Below are 14,783 nucleotides of genomic sequence, written 5' to 3'. Positions count from 1 at the left end.
AGATCATGTGCTTCCAGGATGTAATTACATTCTGGTTGCACTGGATGCTGGCTCTGGGGTATTTTGATGCCTTAGGCAAACCAGGAGATATAGGTTTCTCACAAGCTTGAGTCACTCACACAATGAAGAGCCACTAAAGATTTTGCTGCTGATGTTTTGCTGCCTATGGCAACTGTGAAGTGAGACTAGCTGTATCTGTGGCAATGCAAATCGTTTCTGGTAGCTGCATTCCATGTTGAATATCTGATTTCTTAGTATTTGTTTTAAATTTGTCTTAGGAATAAGAATTTGGTAGACTTTCAGTTGTCAGAAAGCTGTGTTATTCCTGCTTCTACAGGGCAGCCTGGTGTGTCTCAGAAGATTTCAGCACACAAAAGTATTCACATAGTCTCAGACTGGATTGGGATGTCAAGCTGTTAGAAATGATAAGTTCACACTCTTTAGTGTGTTTTTAGCTGCAGCTTTTAGGAGAGCCAACTATTTATGAGTTAGGAGCATAGATTCTTTAAAAAAACCTATCTGAACACTGGGAACAACGGTGAAAATTAAGGATATCTATTTACCATCCATGTACAACTTCTGTTTAGTTACTTTCCAGACTACAGTTGCAGTTTTATGTTAAGTATATCTATGCCTTATTAAATAGCAATGTTAGGCACAGTTCCCTTGGTGACAATTCTTTGCTTTAGAAAATGAGGAGCTAATATGTGATGTGAGGACAGGAGTCAAAGGGCACAAACTGAAGTGGATGAAATTCAATTTAACATACTTTTTTGTTTGCTTTTGCTGTGAGAGCAGTCAAACAGTGGAACAGGTTGCCTAGAAAGCTTGCAGTTTCCTTCCCTGAAGATATTCTAAACCTGATCAGACATGATCGTGGACAACCCGGTTGGGTTTGGATGTCCCTTGAGGAACCACTCCAGCCTCACCAATTCTGTCATTCAATAGCTGTTTTATTTGCCATTTCTGAAATGCAATATATTTCATAGGATGGTAATGGCGAGCATGTTAAAAACTTCATCTTGCAGCTGCTCATACCAGAATTTCACCTTTGTTCTGATGGATGACATCTTTTGTGGTGTTACGTTTCCTACTTCTGCAACAGCGCTCTACTATTCTAAGCATCAGTTTGCTTGGTCAATACAGTGAAAAAATGTCTCAGAATCAAAAGTTAGTGCAGGCTGCAAGCTCCAAAGCTCTAGCATGGGAAACACCTCTTTAGTAACCAGGGCGTTAAAAGAGAAGAGGGACTGGACTGGCTCTGATCTCCCAGAAGAGCTCTGATGCTCTTAGATGTTCAGACTGACTTTGTTGTATCTTGCTGTGTTGGATTTGCTTCGGTTAGCATAAAATGTCTGCTGCCTGGGGCTACAGGAAAGACTCGAACCATGTTCAGCTTTTGCCTTCTGAAGCAGATCCCAGCTGTTTGAAGAGATCTGAGCACCTCACAGACAATGACGTGAAAATAGAGCAGGCTCATTCTTCCCAACAGATTCCTTTTTGGTTGTAAGCACTGCAACTACCATAGCTGTAACACATAGAAAATGGGAATTGCCTGCTATTCATCTGTCACCCATGAAGGAACTACGATGGAGGTAATTTACTGTAAACATGGACTTATCAATCACTTGTTCAATCATTGCAATGTTTTTGTCATTTTGAAGGAATCTGTGAGATACTTAAACGAACGAGAGAGCTCATCCCAAAGTTTACAATATTACTGATGTCAGTTTATAAGGATGCCAAAATTCTATCTCCTTTGTCATCATAAGAAGGTTCACAGTGAAGAGTGTAATTACAACTCAGTATGGGATTCATCAGCAAATTAATGGAGAAGCTTATAGACTTCTGACAGAAATCAAACAGACTGGATTAATTAAAAGTGAAAGCCACACAGAACATGGAATTATGGCAGTGAAAGATGGAGTTACATTTTTTGCTGACCAACAGAGTTGTTGATCCTGTTGTTGGTTAGAAAGCTTCCCAGTGAGTTGTACTTTTTATCTGCACTCTAAAAATCTCAGGCTTCAAAGCACTCCGCATGAGATTCAGGTCTGCTACTAACCTTGTGCCTAGATCAGAAACCTTGTGCTGTTTCTGATCTAGGCCAAGCAAAGAAATGATGTCCACAAAAAGAATGTCAAAAATAGAAAATACAGTTGGGGGTTGGGATTCTCTGCCAAGACCTGGGATGGAGAAGAGGAAGCTGTGAAGCACCAGAAACTGCTCAGCCCTTACATGCAGAACTTCATTCATCCCACTGTGGGCTCAGCCTCCTGCTCTGGAGCTCAGCAGCTTCCTGCCTCTGCCAGGGATTCTCTCCTCTCAGGATGTGGCAGTCATTTTTTTCTCCTCTGTTTAGGTTTCTTGACCTCAGAAAAATCCCTGTATTGGCCAAAAAATATGAAAAAGTAGAGCCATGGTGCAATTGTTCAGAAAAGAGGAGCAGCTGGATAATTCTGTCTGTTAACACTGAAGTCAGATAAGAACGTCTAAAAGAAACTGAAATACAGCTGCTCAGAAAAGTCTCATAGAGCTGTAGAGATCGAAATGCTTCATAAAGCATTTTCAGTAAGGACCTCAGTACACAAATCTCTGAGTGTTTAAGTTAATTTCCCTTGTGTTTTCATCTCAGATAAAAAGTTAATTACTTTTCCTATAGCATGCCTAGATTTTCATGTTAAAAAAAAAACTAGGCAAAACTTAGTGTTTATACCTCACTACTATAAAATGTTTTGGCAATATCTTTTTATTTTTCTTCTCATAAAGGAAATTTTTTACTTTCAGGGCTTTATTTCTAATCTCAGGCAAGCAACTATTGCAAAGCTCTAAACAAGTACAAATATTCAGCTGTTGAAGTCTGCTGCTGTCATTTTTATAGATGCTTTGTCCTGACTCCGTTCCACTTAAGCTGTCAGTCGTGTAGTTACCCTGGCTATGCTACAGGATGCCAAGTGGAGAATCAAACTATGTTGGCTGTGTGAGGGCTCGGAAGCAGCGTTGTTCCTCTCAAAAGCATGCAAAGGTCAGTGGGCATCTGTGCACTCTCCACCCAGAGTGCCACAGGACATCCCACAGAGTTGTTCTTCGTGGTGCTACAGCTGTGAGCAGGAACAAGAGAGTGACCTAGGAAATGGAGAGAAAGTGAGGATGTTGTCAATGAGGTTACCTTTTATAAAGTGTATCATCATCATCAACACGGAGGAGAATCATATATCTTTGCACTTAAAAAAACCTCCAAAGATAATTCTGAATTGAGTAAAAATGTTTGCTGAGCAGCAAGACCAATACTCATGAGAGCGTGATGATGCTGGCCTTTGTATCTCAGAATAAACATTTCCAGTGATACATTCTAGCAAAAGGGGCTAGAATCGAACTGTTGGTGATTTTGCCTCTAGTCTGTGACTGGACCTAAATTTAATCACCTGTCCTTGTAAGAGAAGCCAGCCACAGCTGGTGCATTAGACCTGGATATGGTCTCAGGTTTCATATCTCCCTAAGCCTACAGTAGTGCTCAGTTCTGCAAATGTACATATGCCTCCTCATTCCTCGTATACAACTTCTTAAATCTTCCTTGCTGCAGTTAACAAAAAGCTATATGCGTTTAGAACATACAAACTTTCTTCTTACACAGGGCAGTTAAATTTTGCAGAGAAGCTTACTGAGCAAACGTTACCTGCCCAGTGGGGTGAGCATTGGAGCTATGTTACAGTACCAGGGCAGTACAAACAGAGCTAATCATCCTATTTATGGTTCAAGTTTTAACTATAGACATCCTCAGGATTAAAAGAACCTTCCTTGCCTTACAGAGAGACAACCAGGCAGTGAGTTATTAGCTTTTATTTATGTAAATCAGCTTTGATGGCCTGCAGCACCTTGGCTGTGGATGCTTCAGGACATGTGGGCTGCTTCAGCCGCCTCACCATGAGCACACGGAGTTGGAGCAGACAACTCTAAGCCTCTATCTGAACTGTGAAAAAGTAGGATGAAAAGATGTCAGCTGTAGAATTTCAACTGTCCCTTCTGCAAGCTCTGGCAGCCCAGTGAGCCCATCATTAAGCACGTGGGAACCATCTCGCCATGTTTTTCACCTCGAGCCGTCATTGAGGTATTTGACCCAGAGCCATCTTCCACATAATCAGCTGAGAAATGTTTTCTGGCTTTCCAAAGAGTGAAGTAAGGGTGGGCTGAGGTTGTTGCAGTCTGAAACATCTTCCACTTTCTGTTGAAACTCTTAGGACAGACTGATCCCTGCTAGCAAGGGAACAAGCAAAAGGAGATGATTATATCCCAGCCTGGAGCAACAAAAGCCTTAGTTTACTCTGTTGGCTACTGTAAGTGAAGGTTGCTGTCCCTTGATCACAGCTCAACTGACCCCTGTGTCCGGTGCTTGTTCCGGCCAGCCTATGTAGTATTGACCAAGCGTTGCTGAGCTGAAGCAGATCCCTCATGCTGGTGTGAAGGAGTTAGAGCTGCTTTAGGCAGCTTCTGGGAGAGGAAACTGGAGTAGAAAGTGCAATGTGAGAGAATAAAATGGAAAACAGCTGGAATTTTTCAACATGAATTTGCTGCTCTCATACAGTCTTCATTGTGCCAGTGTAACACTGGGTCTTTTGACTGAAGAGAAAATAGCACAAGTCCTCAAATTTGTCATTTAAGAGGCTCACCGTGGGAATTAAGTATTGTATATCTGGAGCTAAAAGATGAGTTAGTAACAGCCATCATGCATTTAGAAAATGAGGCAATCCTCATTGCTTGGTATCAGAAAGGTCATTCACAAATATTTACGAGGCCGTGGTGACCTGCCGGATATGCTGATCTACTCCAGGTGTGACCTACATAAACAAGTTAGATTTGCCAGTACTTCAGATAATTTGTTTTCATTTGGTTATCTGTGTTTTTGAAAAAGATCCATGTTATTGAGAAAAAAAAGAAAAAGTAAATATAAATGAGGATTGAATAGTATCTTGGTCTCATAAACACATTAAACACATGATAACTTTTTCTTCTCCTCGGTCTGAGCTAATATATAAAATAACATAGCACACGTTGTTTTTCTGATTTACAGCTTGCTAAAATGTCAGCTTAGTTTAAACTGCCACATTGGTCCTTCAAATTCTTGTCCTGAACTCTAAAGACCCACCATGCGTGCTGGCCTTCGAAGACTCCATCACAGTAAGACAGCCACAGCCACAGCCCACAGCCTGGCTTTGCTTTTCTTTGGATAATCTAAACAGGAGTCTGAGAATACCTATCTGTGTGTCACTTCTTATTTCTCTAACTTTAAAATCAGACTAAACTTGTATTTATAGAATTGTACATACATTCACTGTAAGTAAGCTATTATTTCTTCTTTATAACTGGAGATAAGATCAATCACAAAAGCTGATCTTTCTTTTCCTGAAAAAAAGAAGAGAATGTCCCATTGAGATCTGGAAGAGTGAGACCAAGGCCTGCAATGCCAATAGGCCTGGCTGTGTCCACTTGTGGGACTTGTCAAGGGCTGGGTCTGTATGTTTTGTACCTGTAATTTCACAGATTACTATTGGATTTTCTTTGTACCATTGGTGGCTATGAGACTACCTGTAAGAGACTCTGCAGGGGGACATGCAATCGGGTGAGGGTGCCAGAGCTGCCAAAGAGGCTGGGTTGTTGCTCTTGTGAAGACAGGCATTGAGCACTTAATTTCCTTATATTCTTCAGTTTTATCTTGTCTTCATTTTCACCAGTTGTATACATCATCTTTTTGGTAATGGAGCTCACTCACAGAGTCCCTGCTTTCCCAAGACGGACTTCTGGTACAGCTGCTTGTTTTCTGCAGCAGTGCAGACCATGCCTGTGCTGGGAGGAGGCTGCTCCCAGAGACCTGCCAGCTCTCCTGGGCTCTACATGGCTGCCTCCAACTGGAGCCTGCTTACCAGTACTGTGAGTAAGTCCCAGATGTGTGGTGGAGGCTTTTTCTTCATGAAATGTATTTTTTTTGTTGTTATTGTGCTGTTTTTTAATTATTATTTCAAAAATTTGTCTGAATTGAAAACAAAATATGGCAAAAGAGCTTTAGTGAAGTCAAAATATTTTGGACTGATTGACAAATTCAGAACAAATGTTCCACAAAAGGACATTTCTCCCAATCTAGGGTTTGAATACATTATTTTTGTTTTGATATTCCCATTTTTGCTGAAGGAACTAGAGAGTATTTCATTTAGGATTGGCACAAAGTAGACATTTTCATTTGGCTATCATCCTCTTTGTCCAGGTTTATTTGCTTGATAATTTCAAAGTGATCTAAGTACTGAAAGTCTGAAAGGTAGCCTGCTTTGTCTGTGGCTCAGCTTCAGCTTCCACTCTTTTTTGAAAATTTGGATATCGGTTTTCAATAGGGAGAGAATATGTTCTAAATCATAAAATTAAATAACCCTTCAAACTGCTGGGAATTCAGATTGCCAAGCTGACTTCAACCCGAAGTTTCATAAATGTCAACAGTGTTCCTTGGGCAAAGAAGCAGAGTGAAGGCAGAAGAGTTAAATAGGAAGAGGAACTGTCTTAATTACAAGAGATGGAGTACTACCTTAATTACTTTTTTTTTTAAAAGGTAGAAATTTAATTCAGGAGCACTTGGTTGTTTTATATCTTAGCCTTTTAATCTGATGCTTTGGTCAGATGGATAGATTGTTGATTAAACAGCATAGATGTTATTATGTGACTGCAAAAATGCCAGGAAGTTGTCCCATTTGCACTCATAATTTATAAGTAATCTAGAAATATGCTTTGAGGCAGTGACTTCATCTAAAAAGAATTAACAGTTCAAAGTGTATTAGTGCACGTCTGCTGAATATGGCTTGGCATTAAGGGTTTTTTCATCAGCATTAATTGGATTAAATTACCTACAGTGAAATATGAACCCTTTGAGGAAAAGCAATTCTTGTCAAGCTGGCTTCAGAAACAATGGAGTGGGGAAGAAAAGGGAGAAAAAAACAAATGTCAGTGTTTAGACAAGCTTTGCTTTAAAGCAGAATACAATGATTTTGGGCAACCGGTGAGTTTGATGTTGTGGTGAGTGTGCAGAAAGTGAAGCTGTGTCTGGGGGCAGTGAGCAGCAGCGAGGCTGGAAAGGCTTTGCTCTCAGAAGAGCAGAGTCCCAGCTGGAGCAGGTCTGGGGACCAGCAGGGAGACTTCTTAGACCCCACAAGCCACCCCCACAGGAGAGCAGGGACAAGCACCTGGGCTGGGGACTGGACAGTGAGAGAGCTTATGGGCAATGTGCCCACAGGTTCAGGATTAACCACTGCCTGCAGTAAGGGGCATTGTTGAGATGGGGGACTCACTTGTGGGTTTGCATCTGCAGTTCTCTCTGTTTGCAGTTATTGATACTATAAAGTTTACGTTGAAGTGGTTTATGCAAAATGAGTGACTTGATTATTTGAACTCAGATCTTCTGGATGTACAAGCAGTGTCTTCTAAAATATCCTGTCTTTGGGTTCTTGTGTTTTGTTCTGTTTTGTTTTTCTGTTTGTTGTTTTTTTGTTTTAATGAGTAAAATTTCTGTCTACATTTGTTGTTCATCCTTAATGCCTTGCTTCATCAATGAAGAGGGACAAAACCCAGACAACATTCTGGTCCCTCTTGATTACTGTTTAGGAAGAGAGGGGTATGAACTCTGTTTCACAGTGCGATGTGCAAGAAGAGTGAAAAAATGAAAAAGAAATATTTTTCTTTTTATTAAACAAACACCACCATAGCAACAGTAGTAAGAACAGTTGGAGTGACTTGAGTAGTAAGTTTTTACTCGATCTCCAACCAGAATATAACCCTTTAGCAAACAATATTGCTAGACAAAGATGCTGGATATGAACAGATCTAACTTCTCAGCAATTGGCTTAGAATGCAGTACTGACTGGAGTTTCATGGCCTATAATTCAATTCATAACAACTTCCTTCATTGCATAACCTTCTTATTTCATAATAATGCTTTCAAGATCAAATAATTCTGGCAATCTCCACCACAACATTTTTGAGGTTTGTGAATGATGGCTTCGTGAGTCTTCTGCATGCATTGGCCAGTGTAGGAAATGGTGCAAGTCTGTACATCCTAAAGATGCATGGTATTCTGTGACTGGCAATGGGGAGATCAGGATGTAGAGAGGAGGTTATGAAAAACGACTAACTGACAGTGAAAGTGGCCTGGTGTGTGAGAATTTCATCTTCAAAACGCTCCCTGATTCCTAGTGATCCCTTCTGTTAAGCAACTGGAATAGGCTCCCCAGGGAGATGGTTGAGTCACCATCCATGAACGTGTTTGAAAACCATTTGAATGTGGTTCTCAGGGACATGATTTAGCATGTTGTGTTGTTGGAGTTAGGGTAGTATGGTTAGATTGTGGTTGGACTTGATGATCTTTAAGGTCTTTTCCAACCTGAGCAATTCTGTGATTCTATGATCTGAAATACTGAATAGTGCACGTTAGACCAGTACAGTGATAAAGAAAAGGAGATGAATTTGCCGTACATACATAGTATCATTTTAAAACGAATGTTCTTTTAACCTTTAGTTAAATGAAATCATATTAAATTATTTGTTTTACTGAAGGGCATTGCTAAAGAGACCAGCATGGTGGTAGCTGAGCACTCGAAGTGTTTCTTCACTTATCATCACAGTTACTTAATTGGATATGTGTTGATTATTGTAGGGCACACTTAACACATACTGTGCTAGGAAGCATTAATTTATTTGCATGTTTTACATCTGAACAACTGTTTCCCAGGGAACTAAGTGCTGCTTGTATGGGTTTGAAAGCGAGGGAGCCTGGAGGCCAGCACTGAGCTGAGCTTGGCTCCTGCTGGATGCGGGCTGCACTCCCCTTATTAGAACTTCTATGAGATTCTGCTTTCAGCTGCTTGTAACTTCATTAAATTCGAATAACTGGAAATTCTTCAAGTGATGAATTTGGAAAAATCTTCCCATATTTTGGAGTGAACAAGGACCTTCAGCGTATCAACCTCAGGAAAAGGCTCAGGCAAAATGATTCCTACACCTACTCTCCCAGCCTTTAAAACTCAAACCTTGCTTTATACTGGTGGCAATTCTAATCTGATCTCTAAGAGAAAAGAGGCTGTTCTGTTCCTACAATGTACGATAAATTTCCAAAGGGCCCATATTCAAGGAAGAGAATATATCTGTTGGAAATACATCACAGTACTCTTTGAATGAAGAGTTTTTTGGGAAAGGGCACCAGTATGGGCAGTAAAAATATTTCCATTTATTTATTTAGTTTCTTCCTTCATGGAAAAAATATGTCTGATATGAACTAACACGAATTTTAACTATTATATTTTCAGGGATAAAGCATCTGAAGAGTCAGAGTGATTCAGCATTCCCAGAGGAGGAAGAGGGAATTGGTGAAAGAGAAGAGGAATGGGACCACTAAGCCATGCAAGTCTGCTTGGGGGTCAGGTACCGCGATGTGACACTGTGCGTGTGTCCCACCATTCACCACCACTTATGTTCCCATACAGCAGGGTGTGCTGGGGGCACACCTTGATTGGGCTTTATGGCCACCTGCAAATCTGTTCTGTGAGCCTTATACCCAGAGATAAAATGGTTGTTTTAACGTCATTCTTCTTTGATTTTCTACGACGTAGAAATGTCGTTGCAAACATGGTAGTGATCTGATGGCAGTACTGCCAAAGCTTAACTTCTGCGTGTGAGCTGTGTTCTAAGACCTGTTGTAAATAAATCCCATTTAAGAGCTACAAAATAAATAATATGTTCCTTTAGACAAGACTGTATGTTGTACCGTGGGTTTGTCTAGCCTGTGGAGGAGTGTTTGTATAGAATGATCCCATTAGTTAAGGGCTGCTTTTACCAGTAATGTTAGAGTGACCTGCAGTAATGCAGACAGGAACAAAATAAGCAGAGATGCCTCTTCAGTCCAATGGAGAAGTATGTAAAGATGTTCTTTGGTGTCTCCCAGATACGCAACAGTTAAAATACTTCTCTGGCTTTAAGATTAACTGCACTTTCGTATTAGCTAAGTTTGATACAAAGACTAAACTTTCCACTGCTTTTAGTCAATCTCAGAGGGCTGAGGTAGCAAAAAAAAAAAAAGAGAGAGAGAAACAAACAAAAAAAACCACACCAGGCACCCAGGCATAAGAAAACACAGAACCTTCTGTCTATGCCTTGCATGATGATTTCATCCACAGCTTGAGCAGACCCGCTGAGAAATGGATCTGTTAACAAGTGTTCCTTTATAGCTGGGAGCCATCTTGTTGCCCTCCATCTGCACTCCAGTATCTGTCCTCTTTGTCACCATTATTGCAATCAGATTCTGTGACTCTAGCTCTGTTCAGCTGCACAGGAAGAACTGAAAGGACTCTTCAGTTGGGCAGGAACAGCTACAGGGCTGAGGGCTTTCTGTGCTACAAACAAGGAAAGGAGGGAAGTGACCCTTCATAAAACATCTGAACAGGTCAAAGTCAAGACTGGAATGGTATCAAGAGGAGCTGGGCTCTGCTCCCAGCTTTGTCTCGGCTTTGATTTTGCACTGTGCCAGGCTCTTCACTTAACCCTGGCTGCGGCAGTAAAATGGTGACCAATATAGAGGCATTCTGTCACTGGCTGATAAAACACATTTGTATTAATTTTTGCTGGTTATTAGTACCCAGAGGCTTCACGTAAGAGGTATCTATGGGCCAAAGGAATAAAACATGCATAAATTGTAGTAGACGATACAAACACAAGGAACTTTGGGACTTCAGCATTTCAGAGGCAGCACAAAATACCTGATAAATATATAGAGAATTCATTACAAATAGCTTGTTTCAGGATCACTGTTGGTCTGAAAGATGATTACACTTTACGAATTAGATTTATAAATTAGATTCAGTTTGAACCAGATCTGAATGCATTGCAGAGCTGTTAATGCAGTGATGAGAGAACAAGAAGCCTGTTTAACAGTCCTTATCTGGATGAAGCTCCATAGTTTGATAAGGGCCTCAGATAGCCACGCCTCAATTTGAATGCTTCTCTAAATGCAGGTCTTATCACCTCCCTCATCTCTAAATATTCCAGCTGTGTTATATCATTTTAAAAGCCTGTTGCTTTCTCTGTCCTGACCCAGGGTTATGCACACAGCATGTCTAAGTGTAGGAACAGATTGAACAATTTTGGTGAAATGACAGGACTTGTCCCTCAGACGTTTCTGCGGACCCACGTCACCATTTGCTGGTGTTAACCTCACCTAAAGGACATGGATAGAATGCACATTTTTCTCTACGACAACAGTTTTTAAATCAAAGAATTAAGCAAACTGTCTGATCTTCCACTTGAGAGGTATACCATAAGGAAGGCTACAAGGAAAGAGGGAGTAAAACATCAGAGCCGAGAAAAAAAGAAAAATATTCACTTAAGTGCTTACCATGGAGCAGAGCTGTAGAACTGCAGTGATTTATCACTGAACCCCAGGACAGAAATGTCTGGGAAGACAGAAAGTGTGATCACATGGCATGTGTGGGACAACTGGGGGATCAGGTACAGCCAGCATGGGTTCATGAAAGGAAGGTGTTGTTGACCAACTTGATCTTCTATGATTGACTCATTTGGTGGATGAGGGAAAGGCTGCTCTCATAGTTCCACCTAGAGTTCAGCAAAGCCTTTCAAACTATCTCCCACCCATGGCTTGGACAGGTACACTTTTTGCTGGGTAAGGAACCAGCTGTGGTGGTGAGTGGAGATAAATCCAACTGGCAACTTGTCACAAGTGGTGTTCCCTATGAGTCAGTATTGGAGTCTGTCCTGTTAATAGAGAGCTTCTCATACACTTTGGGTGCAATTGAAAGTTCTGGCTATCTTGCAATACGATCAGCTTTATAGAGTCTTAAATAAACCATGCAGATCTCTTTGCAATGATGCGAAATACTGTGTGCAGTCAAAACAGGCAACAGGGATAGCTTTGATCTGTTTCTAACGATACAGAGAAACTGGCAAGGGGAAGGAAGAAAATTATTAAAATAAAGAACACCTGGGTGATGCTTCACCTATACTATAGGGATTCATTTCTTTAGGGTAGCAATCTTTTTTGTAGTTTACTTTTAAATACTCTAGAAAATTTAATATTGTTTAAAATCTGCTTTTGAAAACAAAGCAGGATGTTGTTGGGCAATCTTCCTTTGGAAATCTTTGTTTCACCCTCCATAAATGTTGTTTCCATGTTATTATTACTCGGTTTGACCGTCTGAGAAGAGTCAGCTGGTGGCACTGCTGGAGAGCTGAGAACTGGAGTAGATGGATCAGGTAGAACACAGCAAGTTCCTTGAGCACCTTTCAAGATGCTGAATATTAACAATCACTATAAACATTTCTACTCTTTCACTTGCTCAGAAACACAGATGATTTCTGCATTGCTTGTGGTGTAAAAGTTGACACAAGAAAATTTAAGCAACACTTCTAGAGATGGATTGTATTAGCCCATATTCCGTGATTGAACTGATGGAGAAAGAAAGAAAAGGTTGGGAAAAAAAAAGAAGGCAAATAATGAGTATAATTCTTCTTTAATAAGCAACTCTGATTTGTTTTTTCCTTCTCATCTCTCATCATGTTCTTACGCCTATGGCCTTTCTGTGCTGCTGTTCTTCCTTTCAAGATATTGCAGGAAATGATTTGCAGAATGATGGCTACAGCAAGATTTGAAAGAAAACTGTCTCTTTGGACTGATTTCAGCTTTTTCCCAGAATCCCACAGCTCATTAATGTACAGCAATTTAAAGGCGCTTTGTTATTGCATTTTACAGCCCTATTTCTTTTTTCTTGTGTTAGACTTGTTATTCCATGACAGATTCTTCCCTTTGATTTATTGAGACATTGTGTTAATAAGTTGGTTGGAAAAATTCCACGACTTGACTTACAGGATGGTATGTGTTGTTTATTCTCCAGGTGCAAAAGCAGATAATACTTAAGTAGATACAAAGTAAGAGCCAAGATTTAAAAGTCATTTCTAAAGTGTAATTTCCATTGAAGTCAGAGGAATTGTGTTCAAAAATGACCACAGGTTTTGGCTGACAGTGTCCTTTCTTTTGGAAAAGTATGGTGTGCTGTGTACAGAAAACTTCCTGTCATCCTACTGTCAGTTTAACTACTAAATCTCTTGCAATATTTTAAGACTACCCCAGTCTTCTCAAAGTGTTGTTAGTTGTCTACAACGATGTGAACTGGGAAAGGCTCTGATTAGCTACTTTGCTAGACAAAAATTACCACTTGTTATTCTGCTGCTGATGCTATTGAACCTATATCTACACATGTAGCACGACAGAGCAGGGCTGCTCTCTGGGGAAGGGGTATTTGTCTGCCTGGCCTGGGTAGGCTCCATTGCTGCTGTTGGGTGGAAAGGGACTGACATGTGGCCCTGCATGCTCTAGGGCCTCCTCTGTGCAAATTTGGCACCTGGTACCATGCAAATGAGTTCAGTGCAAGCCCAGCTCAGTGCAGATTTCTCCTCTCCCCCCCACTCGCCCCTCCCTTCCCCCTCCACTCCTCCTCCCCCTCCTCGTTCCCCCCCTCCTACCCTCCCCTCCCCTCCTACCCTCCCCTCCCCTCCCCTCCCCTCTACCTCCCTCCCCTCCCCTCCTCCCTCTACCTCCCTCCCCTCCCCTCCCCTCCCTTCCCCTCCCCTCCCTTTCATGCAGCTTTCCTTTCCCCTTCCCCTTTCTTTCTCTTACATAGGTGAGATATAGGCTTTCTATGTGAAGCCTTATTGCTGAGGAACATGAGGTGACTTTCTGAGGTACTTTCTGCTGGCAGGTCTGTAGAAGGCAGAGCTGCAGGTGGCACATGGAACTCTGCACTAAGTTGGCCATGCACTGGATGGATAGCTGACACCTTCTCCACTGCTGGTTTCATAGAGATTACATCCTCTGTTTGTGTGTGTATAGCTGTTACCTTATTCCTTTCTCTCCTTTAGCTGCTCAGCACAATGGTGAGTTGCAATAGAAGTCTCAGCTGCTCTGTAAGTTAGTCACACACGCAATTACATTTGACCTTTTCACAGCGAGTGTGGCATTTGGCAATTGAGTTGATGTTCAGAGTCTCTTGTGCTGTGTTGTTCTCATTGCTCTCCCCGGTGAGTCAGCAGGGCCATCCTCAGCAGCAGCACATTGGGCAGATATCAGGCAAGGTGTCTGTGCCCCTTCACTGGGCCTCAGGCTGCTTGGTGACACGTTGCTGGTCTCCAGACACAGTAGAGCTGGCTGTTGGAGTCTGTATGTGTTCATTGCCAGCAGCAGGGGCATTTCTGCTATAGGTTTGGATGGTTCTGGTAGCTTCTAAAGTAATCTGTGCTTTCTACAAATATATCCACTGCTCCTGCTAGGAGAAACTGACTCTTTTAATCTTGTAATGATGCATTTGCTTGGTATATACTGACCCTTAGTGGTGAGCTGAAATTACAATTGCGTTGCCACGTTTCTAAATTTTTCTTTTCTCTTTGGCCCAACTGTTCAGAAAATGGCAGGGATATTTGCTGTGCATCAGGACTGTCTAACTATTTAAATAGCCCCGTAGTCTTTGACAGACATAATATAATGGGCATCCTGAAATAATGACGACAGGTGTTATTGGCTCTTCTGAAGGGAGGGCTGGGGAGCAGCGATGTCAAAAGGTTATTCCAAAGTGCAAAACAAAAACCTTGGCATTGAGAAGCAGTACTCTCCACATAATGAGAAACAAATAAGAACTCAGTATCTGGCACTAACGAATACCTCAAGCTAACAGTGTAGTGAGTATTAATTAGGT

The 14,783-nt window shown here is 41.3% G+C and overlaps 1 protein-coding gene across 3 annotated transcripts in view; it reads left to right on the top strand.

Annotated features, from left to right (window-relative positions):
• PPP1R1C (protein phosphatase 1 regulatory inhibitor subunit 1C) overlaps nt 1–10,085 on the top strand; it is a 47,758-nt gene extending 37,673 nt beyond the window's left edge. For 2 of the 3 annotated variants that reach the window (XM_031554181.1, XM_019617079.2), the window contains one exon: nt 9,336–10,085. In XM_031554181.1, the coding sequence (XP_031410041.1) occupies nt 9,336–9,424 (89 nt within the window). In that variant the 3' untranslated portion in view covers nt 9,425–10,085. The remainder of the gene's footprint in view (nt 1–9,335) is intronic. The other variant, XM_031554182.1, reaches the window with a different exon arrangement.
• Nucleotides 10,086–14,783: the final 4,698 nt, after the last annotated feature.

This window comes from Meleagris gallopavo, chromosome 7 (genome assembly GCF_000146605.3).
Source record: "Meleagris gallopavo isolate NT-WF06-2002-E0010 breed Aviagen turkey brand Nicholas breeding stock chromosome 7, Turkey_5.1, whole genome shotgun sequence".
Classification (NCBI taxonomy): domain Eukaryota; kingdom Metazoa; phylum Chordata; class Aves; order Galliformes; family Phasianidae; genus Meleagris; species Meleagris gallopavo.
The sequence above is the reverse complement of the archived record's forward strand: the minus strand, read 5'-3'. Positions and strand labels throughout refer to the sequence as shown.